The sequence below is a fragment of the Camarhynchus parvulus genome, chromosome Z (genome assembly GCF_901933205.1).
Source record: "Camarhynchus parvulus chromosome Z, STF_HiC, whole genome shotgun sequence".
In the NCBI taxonomy this organism is placed as follows: domain Eukaryota; kingdom Metazoa; phylum Chordata; class Aves; order Passeriformes; family Thraupidae; genus Camarhynchus; species Camarhynchus parvulus.
In genome coordinates, this window is record NC_044601.1 from 37,617,112 (window position 1) to 37,632,832 (window position 15,721).

Consider the following 15,721-nt stretch of genomic DNA (forward strand, 5'->3'; position numbering starts at 1 on the left):
TATCTAATTTCCCTAAAATGCATTTATTCCCCATTACATTTTATTAGTTGGACAAAGGAAATAAGTGACCACATTCTTGGGAAAAATATTTGAGACTCAGAAGGATATGGTCTGGGAGAAAAATTACTTGCCCAGTTGAAAAAAAAGTCAAAGGCAACTAATGGAAATACACCACTGATATATAAAACAGCCATTTCTGACATACCCATGACTTGATGAACAACTGTAAAGATACACAATTTAATAGTGATTGCAATCAGGGATTAAAATGCAGTCAAACTACAAATGTATTTAGTCAAAATAATAACATTTAACTTCATATATCTTTATATCCTTATTTTGTCTATAAAATATCCCCGGAATAAAACAAACAGTAGAATCAGGACAAGAAGTAAATATATTTTATATACCTCCTTGTAATCTCAACCCCATCCATGCTTGTCTTCCAGCATATAAAGTTTTTTTAGTTTTCAGCATCTGAAGAGTCCAAAGTGAGTGCCTTGTTAAACCTCACAATTGCAACTAATAATGAATGCCAGGACTAACAAGTTCAACTTGGACAGAAAGGTTTTTCTTCCCAGTCTGGATTTCCCTAAGATTCATCGGTTTTGCTCTTCTGCATTCTAGCTGCTGAGGTCATAGTGTCTTTTATAGGAAAATGAGCTGCTTATAAATTTTCAGCTCTGCAAGCTTTGGGATTTGATGGAAAATCCCCAGCCTCAGGGCTTAGCTGGCTGAGAAAACACTACAGCAGCCCTTTTTCTGTAGTCACTCAAATATAAAAGCCTTTCAAAAGAGATGGAAATGCCCACAGAGTGTTTGTCTTGGGCAATCCTTCTTCTGTGCACAGGGACCAACTTGATTAATTTTTACCTTATAATGTTAGGCAAAAAATTACCCCTATTCGTCAGGACTGTAGGAAAGTGCAGGGCGACAGACACAGTCTGGAATAAAGTCAAATGGAGACTACCCACTGCAGGCAGTCTGTATTTTGCACACTGCTACTTTCCAAAGGACACTACCTGCGCAGGACGAGCAGCACCCAGAAACAGACAAATATGCTTCCCTGCATCAGAGGCCTATCAGGTCCCTGCAGCCTGAAACTCTCTTGGTGAATTTTATTTTTGCTAGCAGCTTTCATTTCACAAGAGCGTCATGTCCCTGCCTGGCAGTGAAGCTTGAGCACCCAGAAAAGAAACATGTGCTGGTGCCAGGCTCTGCTGTGGGACTCCTGGGACAAGGATGCCTGAGAAATACAGACCAGGTGACCACAGCTCCTCCTTTTGTTGCATCTACCCTGGAAATACAGACAACTATGTCTTTTTTCATACTGAATGACTCACTGATATTGATCCAAGGGCTGGGAAGAAGGTTGTCAACATGCTCCAAAATTAAGAGAAACCAGACTGCCTTGTAAGGCGTCAGTGGTCAGAGCTGTGAAAAGCAGGGTGTTGAACTACAACTAGCTGCGCCCTTCTGCAATCAGCCTGGTAGAGGAACTGCAGCTCAATGGGCCCTCATGTCTAGCTGCTCCCCTCTGTTCTCTCTGGTGGCTGCGACAGGGCTGTCTCCCCACAGTGACAGAGAAGGGCCAGCTCTGCACACTCATATGCCTCTGCTCTGTTCAAATTCTCCCAAATAATCAAAGCTGAATTTTTAAAAGAATGTAATGAATAAAACAAAAAATAATTTAATATAAAAAAGAACAAAAAAAACCCCAGATTTTTTGCTGTTTCCTCATGTTTCTGGGGTCCTCCTCATATTCTGAAATTTTTCTTCAGATCTTTTTCATCCAAAAATGAAATCTGACATCATCACCAGAATCCAAGGCCTATGGTTTTAAAAGCAAAAGTACTATGGGAGTCATGACAAAATCATAAGAATAACTGTCCTATTTCTTTTCTCCCTCAAGATTCATTAAAGAAGGTGGTGGACTGAAGTAGAGCACTAGCACACAAAATCTGGCTATGCATATGTTAAAAAGAAATATATAGTTAAAAAAACAAGTAAAGTCAGAAAAAGATTGAGGTCACTCTTAACTAAATGGTGTAACAATCCCTAAAATGCAAAAACCCCTAAGCATAAATTGAAAAGTTCAGTGCTCAGAAGGGGATAAAAGAGGGATGCTCTGAAAACTTCTGCCTTTAAAATTAGCACTGCACATGCAATTAGCAATTTACTCTGGAACTGGAACTATGGGCTAAATTCATTTTTTCAGATCAGCAAAATAAATAAAAATTGTTTTAGAAAAATTATTTCTGCCAATTCGTAATCAGCTTCAGACTTTCCTTAATGGAAGCCAACTAGAAGCAAAATAGTTATTATCTAAACTGCATATTCAGACTCCTACAATTGAAAGAAGAGAATCTGAAAATGCAGAAAGATCGAACATATCCAAATTTCCCATATGAAAGTCACAATCCGCACCACACCATCTGAAATGCAATAGCTATTTATAAGGCCAGTCACTGAAAACATCTTGCCACTAAACCATCCATTGACTAATCAATAAGCCTGCCCAATACAGAACACTCTTTTCCAACAATGAAATCAATGAAATTGACAAAATTGAGTGAGTTTCAAGCACAGATTACCTGGGAAGTGCAAACTGATGTCAGTGCAGCTATTTCTCCACTATAGGGGGTCTGAAACCGTGAGCTTGCAAACCTCTTCATCAAAGGGCAAAATTCTAACCTTCCTTTCAGTAGCACCCAAACACCCACAGTGACTTTGTGGGGCAGGGCTGGGAGTTACTGGGGTAAGGCTCAAAGACCAGTTTGATTCTCAAAATCCTAAAACCACCTGCAAGAAATTTCTTATCCAAGTTCTGCTCTAAGAATCTCAGCCTAGGCACTTCCACTGACATTTTGTGACGTCTCCTGAGGTTTGGCTTTTCACATTTCTACCAACACAACCATGTCAGACTGCGTGTCCACCATTAATCATGGAAATCTAGCAGTAATGGACAGAAACATTCCAAGTGTTGGGCTGCAAGTCAAATGATGAAGAAAGCCCATAGTTGTTCCTTGAGAAAATGGATTTGTTTCTACTGTCCTCTTTCAACCCATGTGGCAGTCTTGGCTGATAACTTCAGTAGCTACAATTTCTGTGCAGAGGTGTAGAGGACTAGTTTTTAAAATACCATAATATTAGTTAAAATCTCAAATATCTTAGGGTCTGTTACAACTTATAAGATTAGTGAATCTAGTAAAGGTTAGGATTTATGCTCCCAAGATATTACATTGTCCAGCTGCTTTCAGGAGAAAAAAATCCTGAAAGATTTGCCATCCATGCAAGGTTCATGGACCTGGTGATATTACTTCCCTACAAAGTTATGCCTCAATTTTCAACAGCAAAAACTGAACCTTGTTGGTAATTCCCAGGCAAGAGGTTTGCAGGTGGACACGCCAGCACCTGGTTTATAATAGCTTAACTGCAAAGAGCCCTGTAGCCTGTCCAGACTTCTGGCTCTTTCTCACCCACCTGAAATCAGAATTTTCACTATCTGACAAGAATTGACAAACGAAAAATACCTTCTGCTTTCATACAAAAAGGAGCCATGAAGTCTGGTAGGTGTCTGAAACATGTCTCTGTACTGCAGACTGTATCATTTCAAGGTGAAAATATTCAAGATATTGGAGTGGCAGATGAAGCCATCAGGCAGCATCAAGCAACAGAACATGGCATGGAAAACAGCTCTGGGATAGCATGTCAGACATATGCTGAACAAGATAATGAGAAATACTGGTAGTTAAGCAGTAAATATCAGCCAATCCCAACTGGAAGATGGAATCTTCAACTGTTACATCAATTAAAGGTAGTGATGGGATGTTAAATGACACTGATTGTGATCAACTTTTTAATTTCCTTTTAAACACATGTTCTGCTAATTCTTTGCAATGAAGCTTGATACACTGTATTCAGAAATGGTTTTCTGTAGATAAGTCAAAATATGGCCTAATTAGGTAATAGAAAAGAATCTTCACTTACTAATAAGCGCAAAAGTATTCCTTCATTTCGGTGAAAACTACAATACAATCTGTGTACAGTTTCATCTAGCTTGATGTCTCACCTTCTTCCAGAGACCAATATACACTAAATACAGAAGCACTTTTTCCAGCATGACTGTCAGTGATTGTTGAGTTTAATGCTCGTGAACAATGGAACTCAGATCATATAGGAAATAAACAAAATTGTAACTATCTTGCTGGAGATGAGAAACCATATGACATTTAGAGCTTGCATTATTGTATACAGGAACAAGGTACAAAAGTACTTAGGTTAGAGGTTTATAAATACCAGATATACACATCAGGAGGAGGTTGGCAGGTTAAGAAAGGACAAACACAGCTCTGTAATAATAAACAACTGAGAAAGAAGGAAAGAGCATATGTGACATTATATCTGGGAAGCCCATTTTTGCCCAAGACAATTTAATTACACTTTTTAATTGGATAGATGTTCAGTGTGGTGTAAGAAATCTGCCTTGGTTTATACACTGCCATAGTTTACCTGATTCTCTCTGCTAAAGCAAAACCACCACCACCGCCCCACACAGAGACTGGGGCCACAGTGGCAACGTGGCAGAATGCAGAGAATCAGCCCCTGAAACCTCCCCAGAGCATACAGCAAAGTCCTGAAGCATATCCTGCAAGCATTTACACACCAACTGAACTTCATGTATTGTGATTAATTTCCCTGACACCATGTGGGTTTCATTGCAGCACAGAAAACCAAATACAGACTTATGTATTTTTAGGATCAGGACCTACTTAACAAAAGTCAGCCATGATTTAATATGTCTGTACTTAATGTGCAGTTTACTGAATGTGAGAGAATTCTGTATTTTAGTCCAATTTGTGTTTTTCCCCAGAACAGCACATATGTTGTTTCAACATTGATGCTGACGCTAAACACTCTGCAGTTACTGGTGTTTATTTAAATAATTAAAAAGTTGTCTAGTGCAGCTGGGAACAGAGGTACAGTAGCCTCATATTTAAAAGGATAGAGCGAGTTACTAGGGATGCTGCCCATTCTTTAGCAGCTTCTCTTTTTCACAAGAATTAATGTTCTAATCAGAATGCATCTGTATAATGTTTTCCTAATGCTGATCATGTGTCACCTATTCAGTGATTTCCTTGTGATCCCACTGCATATGCTGGGTCAGTATATTCAGATTGTTATTATCTGCTGGTAGAAGAGGTAATACAGCATTTCTAGCCACAAAATAGCGCCACACAAGAAAGCTATAGTAATAGTGAGCATCAGGGATATACAATAAAAAGGCAGAAAAAGACCTCTTGTTGCAGGACCATTCTTCGAGACTGTGCTTAGTGAAACAATCTGGATCTAAATAAGCATTAAGATTCACAAGGTAAGTGAGTAGCTCTGCATCAGTCTTTTTTTTTGCAGTGTCAGAAGTTATGTACTCATGTCATGCATGCATGCTGTCATGCACAGGTCAAAAAGGATTTTTGTTACAGCATTTAAGTTTTGCAAAGTTGGAGGCAAAGGCTTCTAACCTTGACAGCAAGCCCCTATGCTACAGTTTGTGCTAGAAAGTGATATCTTTCAGGGTAGGATACAGAGAGGAAGCAGTTGCAAGCCCAGTGCTCTCTAATTATACTGGGAAACTCTAGACTGACTTCCCAGAGAAAAAATTGAGACTTCCAGTGACACTTCAGAACAACCTTCTCTGAAACAGTTAGAGAAATTAGTGTCCTGATGAGAAATAGTAAGCTGTGCAGTTACTATTTATCACAATATTCTTTAGGTATTTTTTCATTTATGTACATTAATGCTAATCACTGGTTCAAACCCCAGCATTTTATATGCTCAATTCTGAAACCATTACTGTGTTTGAAAAGTAGCATCTGAAGTGATACTTTTTTTTAACTCTTCATAGTTCAATACGTTTAGCTCTTCATAATTTTTCACATTACACTTGCTATTAACTGAACATGAAAGAATTTGTATGTGATACATATTGTCCAACATGCAACCTTCTTCTCTTCTGCTCTACTTTTAAACATTTAAAACAATTTCTGTCCGTGGAGGTTGAATTGTACAAGGAAATTACAAGAACTGAAGATTTAACCCTTACAATTTTTACAACTTTACAAATACTCAGATTTGAAAGTTAGGTTATAATAATATTGATATCATTATATGATCTGGTGTTGTAGATACGATCAATTTAAAAGCAGTGCGTATGTAACAATACTGACTTTGCTTCTGATCCAAGATCTATTTTCTCCCAAGAATACATTCAGAGCACAGGACTGGCCAAAGACCACTGAAATCAATGGAAAGGCTACCAGTGATTTTGATGAAATATGGGTGATGGTTTGAGCATAGCATTGCTCGCTTCATTGCCTTGTCACAAAGGCTGAATTTGGCTTAAGACAGAGGTAAAGCAGTTCATCCCATGTACCTTTAGTAAATAGCACACATTTTAACCTTACCATTCCACTCCCAGGAATTTAGAGTATTTTGTTATGCTAGTTCTGTTAAGGAGCCACAACACTTGCACAGGTAAAATGAATGATTGAAACACACAGAGTTGTCTGTACTTACAGGTATCTGGCTTGAGCTGGCTGTTGGTAATTCCAAAATACTGTGGATTTTCAATGACAGGAATCTTTGTCATCCCAATGATGACTGCATCAGGACCCCCCTCAGAAGAAGAAGGAGTGTTACTGCCATTTGAGATGTGGTGGAGGGGACTGGCTGAATCGTCGTCATTGCTGATGACTGAAGAAGGACCTAGAGTTAGAAACAAAGACTTTCTTGTAACGCAGTGTACAGTGCATGGTACTCTTCCCTCAGATCCCTCAGATGAGTAATTTATCTTTTTTTTTTCTTTAAGTTTTGGTCAGTTGTCCTTCATTCTTACAGTCAAAAGTTCTCTTTGTGTGCCTTGTTGACCTTACCTCAAAAATTTTGTATCTCTGGGTGCAGATGGAGAACAGTGGTTTCTTGTCCATTAGGAGCTGGAATCAAAACAAGTTTTTGTACTGGTGCATCACCTGGCATAAATGCCATTGTCCAGTACAGTCTGTCACTGTGCAATATCTCAAAACTTGTTGAAATAATTTTGTCATTCTCGGAAATAAGCTATGGAATATGCACATTAATTTTTTTACCTTATGCCCTACTTGAAGCACACAGCAGTAACAGCACAAATCCAGGGAAAGCCTCCCCTACCTGGCATGACAACAAGACAAAAGACACACAGCAAATGGGCTCATCCCGATGTGGGAAGCTGCTAATTTCTGAAATAAACATGAGTTCAGGGCCAAAATCCAGGGGACAATTTGCATAGTTCCAGAGGTGCAGAGAAGATGCTGAGAGGAGTAGAGGAGTAAAGGACCTACTGCAGAGAGGTTGATCCTGTCCAGGGGCACATCCTACTGGCTCTCCAGTCCATATATAAATCTAGTCACCTTCCAGAAAAAAGTCTATTGTGAACAGTAATTCAGTGACAGATTTTGGTTTGGTTTCACTCCATGCTTTGTATTTTTAATGAAAGTGCCACACAGATAAAACCTTGTAAATGGATTTTTAAAAAATATCCTTCTTAGCACAGTGTCCCACTTCTGTGAGCTGCAGGAGCCTTTGAACTAAAAACAAATCAGCACAGATAACATTCGAACTCTTGACATCTAACCCTGTCACTTAAATTCCACATTACTTCTTCCAGTTTTAGAAAACCAGAAGCACCATTTAGCAGCAAAGACATTTTGCCTAATGTTCTGACTGAAGAGACAGCAGAGAATACACATATTTCACTTCATTTTCCATCCACATTAACTATAGTTTTTTGGGATGACATTCACATCTTTTAATTGTAACGATCAAAAGACAATGCTAGAAACAGATGGAAAAAATCACCCTCTGGAAGTGCCTATTCTGAAATAGCATCTTTAACCAACTTCATTTAGCTTTTGGGCAGCAGGAACAGCTTGAGAAAATGTCCCCCCAAAGAAGGGGGCAGAAGAGAAGATTTTGAGGACAATAAAAAGCCGTGTTTACTCCAAGTCACCCAATTGCATGTTGGACTCCCAGACTGAGTTTTAGACTGGACAGAAGGAACACTGTAGAGGCAAGACAGAGCTGAGAAACCTGCCACGTAGATGGCAGCTGTGTCTGCAGGAGAGATAGGGAGTGCAGAGGAGAGACCAGCAGGACCACCAGCAGGTTCTCTATGCACATTTCTGAGGACATGAGAGAAGACAAGCAAGATGCATGGCAGCAGACACACAGCTGAAGAACCAGATGAGAAAAAGGACAGTCCCACGAACAACAAAGAAAAGGCAGCTTTAAAGAAACTCCTGCGCTTCTGTGGCTCACTATATCATTAACAAAATTACTTCATCATTATGCATCAGGACTCACAGCCATAAAACTTAAATATCCTGGCATGTGGCTATTCAACTCTATATTTTGAGACACACGTATATTCACACCCCTCTCTAGCTTTTCTTTCTCCCCAGTTGGTTTAATGGGGCATGAGGGAAATGTTTTCATAGTTTGAAAAAGTACTTCCCCCCCAGCCTGAAACACTAGAAGTAATTTTTCAAATACCTGACACTTCACAGGAAAGTCACTGTTGACAAATGTAAGTAAAGCCTAGATCTCTGCAATTTATCAAATGAAATACTCATACCAGGGCTGGTTTTGTCATTACTGATCACTCAGATCCCACATGATTGACTCTAATGGGAAAGATGCCAGGATAAAGAATTTCTGGTAAAAATTTCTGTAATGAAGGGCAGAGCCTAACAAATTGTGGGAATGGCCACTAAGATGGCACAGCCAATACTTATGTTAAGTCACAACACATTTTTCAGATGCATAAGAGTTTTTTTGCACAAACATTTGGAGTGCAACACATTTAAAACTGCGTTCAGTTTTTTGTAGATACCATCCTTACATCTCTACCATCCTTACATCTCTAAACTTTCTGAATCTCTACTTGTTGCTCAAAAAAAACAGGCTGTTTAATACTTTCTCAGGAAAACAAAATACTTTTACACTAATATACTTTAGAATGAGCATCAAATCCCTTCTCTCACAAAATGCAGGAAATTCTCTCCCTCTGAAACTTAATAGATGCATGTCTTTAAGTCCTTTTCAGTCCTGCTTTCTCTGCTGCACAGGAGAAGGCTCTTTTGTCATTGTTTATTTCCAACATACATGCTGTGATGGCAAGGAAAAGTGACCATTATGCATTTCCAGGTGTTAAACTGGGATAATGATTAAGGAACTCAGTCTATTCATTGAATAATTTCTACGGTACTTCAAATTTGTATGGTGAACCATACATATTTTCAACCAGTATAAACTGCAAAGTGGTGCAGGTGAAAATAGACAATTGTTCTGTAAATCTACTCAATTAGGTTTACTGGTAAAAGCTAGTCTTCTGTGTGCTATGAAGCAGGTTCCAAGTATATACAGCTTTCTGATGTAGGTGAGGGAAATCTGGAAAATGTGACTTTCATGTCAATTCCTGGAAGTACACAACCATTTAAGAAAAATTCAATTCTAGGAACCTTGTTGCTGTATCACTCTCTGGTCCCTCTTATTAGCAACATCTCACACAATGGTTTTTATGAATGGTTGTTTGCATTTAAAATCCTATTCCCTGTCTATTTGTTCTCTAATTAAAATAATTAGAACCCCTCAGATGAAATTTTTTGTGTATCAGAGGCAGATGAGTTCACATCCATTCAAACTTCCCTTTTCCTGACCTTTTTTTATCAGTGGGAGCAAGTTTTTACATAGACTATTTCCATGCTTGTTTATTTGTTAGACTATCTACTCATCACAAAGTTACATTTAATTGCTTGAGAGCACTAAGCCACATTACAGCTATAGGCCAGCCAGCTCTGCAGATGGCTATGTTATTCAAGTAATGTAAAAGCATTTCTAGGATGCAAGATGAGACTATCACCTGTGCTGACAAGAAATGAGACCTGCCCTTTTCTGAATGGGCTCTGTTCTCAAAATGAAGGATAATTTCTTGAAGCACCTTGGAGTGTGGTTTCATCCACATGAAATGCGGTCACTGAATTACTTGCCAAAGGTAGAACAAGTATTGTAATTACACTCAGTCACCTACTACTGCCTCTGGTTTTCATAAAATCTACTCTTGAAATATGAAAATTTTAGACAAAATGTAGTAGGTTGAAGTGAAAGTCATGGGTTATCAGTAGTCACTAGGTATTGCCAAGACGTGATTCACAGTTGGCTTAAGCTTTTAAGAAGACTCCAGAGACTTTCTACCAATGTGCTGCCCAGAATCTTCCCTTGATATCACTTTTAGACAATTTTTCTTAAGAAGACAAGCTGGAGCCAGACAAGAATCAGTACTCTGCTTTGGGGAAGATGTGGGCTATCCACCATGGACATTAATTTATCTTCTGTTTGATATTAAGCTAAGGACTTATCCATTCTGCATCACCTAGTCTCAAGAAAAACCCCTTTTGTGTACAAAAAAGCCCAGCAGCTCTCTAAAGAAGCTGTGACATGTAAGAAGACCAATTCTATTTGAAACTGATGAGCTATAATAAAATAAAATGCCTCCAACAGCTGGGAGGGGAATTATCCTCAACACATAATATGGGGACAGGCAGAAACAGCAAACTTCACTTACTGTACATTCCAAGGAGAGCTGTGCTATGCTTCAAACAGTGTATATCTGCACTGTACTTCACCTTGGTGGTGACAAAAAAATTGAGTTTCCCTAGGTTAAGAAATAAAATTTAATTCTATTATTTTCAAGGTGTACTGCTACTTTCGAACAGGCAAAGGACATTCATTATTAATATGTACAGCCTTTCATGACAGGAAAAGATAAGAAAATTGGGATTGTGCAGCCTGCAAAAGAGAAGGCTTCGGGGTGACTTTTGCATCCTTCCAGCTCCAGAAGGGAGCCTATAGGAAAGATGGAGCAAAACTATTTATAAGAGCATGCAGTGACAGCACAAGGGGCAATGGTTTCAAACTGAAAGACAGTTGGATTAAATTAGATATTAGGAAGAAATTCTTTGCTGTGAGCATGGTGAGGCACTGGAAAAGGTTGCCCAGAGCCATTCTGTGACTCTATTCTATGGTTCATTATACTCCTACCACCATCAGAGTTAATGCAGTTTTAACGTGCATATTACACAGCTATTTGTTGGAGCTGCTTTTGCATGACACATTTCTGCACAACACACATCACTCCAATTGTCCCTGAAGTCACTACTAATGGCTCAGGCACATGGGAAGACAGTAGGGGTAATAAAATACCACAAACCCACCTGGATTTTAGCTTTGTGGTTGGAGTTGTGCATTTGCAAGGATGTAGGTACTTACTCAACTGTTAGGAAGCAGGTCATGTAAAAAGCAGCATTTATAGAAACAATTTTGTGCTGTGATGCCTTAATAAAAATTGTTCCCTCCATGAAAAATTATGTTGATTCCTAGGATGGTTTCTCAGTGGACCTTGCACTAGCATTGGCTCTTGGCTCCCCTGGGAACAGGGATCAGTCTGTGCCAAGACATGGTAACAGCACACTGTCAAGTTAAAAGCACAACAGTGAATGTATGTCACATCCGTCAGCACCTCTGCTAAATTCCAAGGCTATACTGAATCTTCTCATTTTTTTCCTTTTGGGAGGGATGTATTTTTTCACTAGTTAAATGCATTGTTCTGAAAAGCAATTACACAAGATTTCATGTCCTGTGAGATTCCCATGTTTGCTGTAGATTTTTATATTTTCTGCCTGATTGAAATGAAAGTCTTAGGCTTCAGCAAGAGCAGATATTCAATTTTTCCTCTTATCAAAGCAAGAGCCAACTTTCTCAGCAGAAGAAACACCTTTTCAGCTTTACTCTAAAAATTGTGATCTTATCTTTTACTCCCTCTGGAAGACAAGTAATTAATCACAGCTTGGCACACTTTTTTCTGACTAAGGTGCTAAGTTTTACTTCAAATATTCCTTTGTATTCCCATGTTCAGAAACTGTGGTACCAAATGTGGTACCAATACTGTTAGAGTGGACAAGAAAGCCAGCACAATAGAAAGAAAAGCAATTATAGAAAAAATATACTATTGGTCTCTTAAAATGCAGTATGTTATATAGAAGGAATTGGATTAAAAGAGGTAACTAGAACTCAAAGAAAAAACCCAAAACCAAACCAACCAACCAACCAGCCAACCAATCAACCAACCAACCAGCCAACCGACCAACCAACCAAAATAAGACTGAATATGCTTCCAAAGAATAACAAGTTAAGTCTTGCTTTGCTTGGTGGAGATGTTCAAAGTGAAGTCAGATTGTTCTGCCAATCTAGAGTGGACTTACTAAAATTATGGTCTTTGCTTTGCAGTTGACAATGTTTGTAATGAGGGAAAACTCAAGGCAAGGCACTCCCATGTTTTGTCAGCAGCTCAGCTGTGTGGAGCAATCGCACATCTTGCCTCTACCCACCTTCTAATTGACCTTTCCTATCTCATATCCCCATCCCTACCAGCTACCCAGAGAACAGCCATTAGTCTTAGTCTTTGATTAGCCATCTCTACAGTCACTGTCACATGCAGTTGCAAAATGAGTATTAGGGGGTTAATCCTCCTTTGTTGTGTTGAAGAAAAATGACAAGATCACCCTAAAAAGCATTATACCCAAGTCCATCCTGCTAAATCATATTGCTCTTCACAGATCAAAGAGTGCATGTCCTTCTACCCTGGAACAGTACACTGAGCCAAAACCCACACTGTTACACATTAAGTCTGTGACTCAGAAAACTGAGACTTGCCAGGCTTTAGTGTTTAAAGGATAAACAATTTCACATCTTCTGACAGGTATCATCAATCTGTTTAACTGATTTACACCCACCAGTGCTTGTTTAAGCTTGTACTCTGTTGCTTCTTGACATATGAGATGAGAAAAACCTTTTGACATTGCCCAAGAAGTTCAGTTCCCATCCAAGAGGATGTTCCCAGGAAGTCAGGAGAACCCAAACAGAGTGCTGGAGAACATCCTCACATCCAGCAGACAAATACCTCTGTTCCCCACCAGCATGCGCTTCTAACAATCTCTGAATAAAAAAAGTAAATAGGCTTCTTGAAAGTCTCTCAAAGGAGAGTGGAAAATCAGGGTTTGAACTCCAGAAGCTATCCCTGGGAATCTGTTCACTTACAGCTATTGCAAAATAAATTGGAGAAATCAGTTTGAAAATCATGATGAAATTAGACCAATTCAATGATGAATTGTTTTGTTGGGATGATCAATGACAAAAGGTATTTTGCCTTTGTTTTCATGTGAAAAATCAATGTTTAACTTTTTCTCATTTGTTGCAGCTTCAGAAGAAGCCTAAATCGTTTGGTTGTCACTGGACCACTTTCATACAAAGTAAATGATCTACATTGTTGGATTATCTGCCTTCCCACATAGAATAATTTAAGTAATGCATACCTTTGAGTCTAATGAAATAACAGGTATGTTATTTAAGTTTACGGTACCAAATTTCCAGTTTGGTAAATTTCCAGTGTTGCTAGGTGTCAAGATGCCTTTTCCCTAAAACACATGTTCATCTTGCAGGAAAACTTATTTCAAATGCCTAGCTCCTCTACAGAGGAACAAACACACAATCTGGGTAATTTCCATTGACATGACTATGCACAGATTTTAGCCACTCAATATTTCATCAGGGCTTTTTGTTCTGGCTTTGAATCTAAGAGCCACAGCTGCATATTTGTTTGCTTGGGTTTTATTCTGGTGCGTGACTGTGAAAGAATCCCAGTCAGTTCCTTTCAGCTGCCTTTCTCCTCACAACCTCCTCTATATTCCCCTGTATCCATGCATTCCTGCATTCCCTCACACACAAGCTTAGAGCAATTGTTTCTGCAAGGGACAACTCCCAAGGAGCCTAGGGGGCCCCTTCATAATGCAAGTGACTCTCAAAAGTCAAGCAACCTACAGGGTGCAAGGATAAAGACACTGGTGTCTTGGTCTGGGGCAGGTTTCTTCACCCAAGAAACCCCTTTTGCAGCTCTGCAAAGCCCTGTAAGAAAAAGAATGAGGTGTCTAACACATATTTTGTCTGGAAAGGATGAAAGGCTCCTAACCCCTCTACTCTGGTTTCACTCCAGGGCCAGCTCTCCCCAGGGATGCTACCAGCAAAACCTCAACCTGCATCACAGAGGTTGCTGATTTTTTTTCCCCTTCAGCCAGAAAGAGAGGCATTTGTGAAACAGATCTAACAACTGCAATCTGGCATGCATTGTCACATTCTCATGCACCATAACCAATAAATCCATGTAGATCATCCACGATGAGGTATGCACTACTATTATTTTTTGATTTGGAGGCAACAGAAAGATCACTTTGGTGCTGAATTACCCAGCACTGAAGGTGGGATCTCTGTCAAAGTCATAACCAGGACCTGGGAGGCATTGGCAGCCCCAGCTGTCAAACCACAGAGCCCTTTGGGACACATAGCCCTCCTCGGATATAGGATGAATGGTGGCTGTACAGCTGTTCACTGCTTTATGAACACATTTGCAGTATCTGCAGTTCAGCTGATGGGCCCTCTTATGAAGAACGAGGAATTTATGGCCTCTCATTATTGGTAGTCAAATGAAACACAGACCTAAGGAAAAAACCTACCTGGGATGTGTGATATTAATCAATATTAACACATGAGCCAGAGAATTAAAGAAACAAAGCAGAAAATGTGAAAGAATTTAAGAAAAAACGATTTATCATTTTTTAATATAGATCATCAGCACTATTTATTATAGTCACCTGCAGGCTTGGATATCTTGGAAGCATAGGTAAAATTACTATCCCTCAAAAATGCTACAGTGAAAAATCACCACAATAATAAAAAAAATCAGCTGGAATGTACTTGCTGGCATCAAGTGAAAAAATAATAATTCACCTGAAATTAAATCCTTGTTGCCTTTCATTTCATTTAGAAGAACTATTTAATTAAAAACTGCTTCCTTACAGACTTCTCATAAATAATCTAAGTGTGAGTGTTCCCACTCCTAAGACTAGGAATGAGGTCCTCTGTTGTCTAGAGGATAAATACAAAGGGTACAGAAGCAATAAAATTTTCCCAATGCTGCTTTTGCTGTCAGAGAAGAACAAAGATATTTGGAGTAGTTAACTTAAATAATTTTCCGAATTCTGTTCAGTTCAACAGAGTTAGATGATAAGGCAGATATGCTAGATTAAGGAGAAAAGCTTCCTGATTTTGAATTGTATTTGATTGTGTGGGGTTTTTTAAGGGGAAAAAAAAAAAGCTGACACTATCTAAATGTTTTTAAGCCTCAATGATTATTTCCTTGAAGCAGAGAGATAATATCTACAGGCCTCTTCCATTCAAGCATATCAAATAAAAAACAATACAGAAAAATCTAGAAATGCTCAGAGACTTGATGAAAAACTGAAGAATTGGGATTTCTTTTGTCCTCTGAGGAGGTACACAAGGATAGCCTTCCAATGCATGGTTACAATTTTTATTGCATGTCTTTGACAAACAGGAACTAAAAGTTCCATGACAAAAGTGCATTAAAAGAGACTATGTTAAAAACTTTAGAATAGGTCCCCAGGAACAGATCCTCAGGAACTTTGGAATAGATCTTGCTTCCATGAGCACTGGAATTGCTCATAGAAGACTCAGAAATCTCCACTTCTGGAGTTCTTAAAGCTGCATAAGGAAAAAT

The 15,721-nt window shown here is 38.9% G+C and overlaps 1 protein-coding gene across 3 annotated transcripts in view; it reads right to left on the bottom strand.

Annotated features, from left to right (window-relative positions):
- The window catches only part of NTRK2 (neurotrophic receptor tyrosine kinase 2), a 197,437-nt gene that overhangs the window by 77,234 nt on the left and 104,482 nt on the right, over window positions 1–15,721 (bottom strand). For all 3 annotated transcript variants that reach the window (XM_030968213.1, XM_030968214.1, XM_030968218.1), the window contains one exon: window positions 6,577–6,765. In XM_030968213.1, coding sequence (XP_030824073.1) covers window positions 6,577–6,765 — 189 coding nt within the window. The remainder of the gene's footprint in view (window positions 1–6,576; window positions 6,766–15,721) is intronic.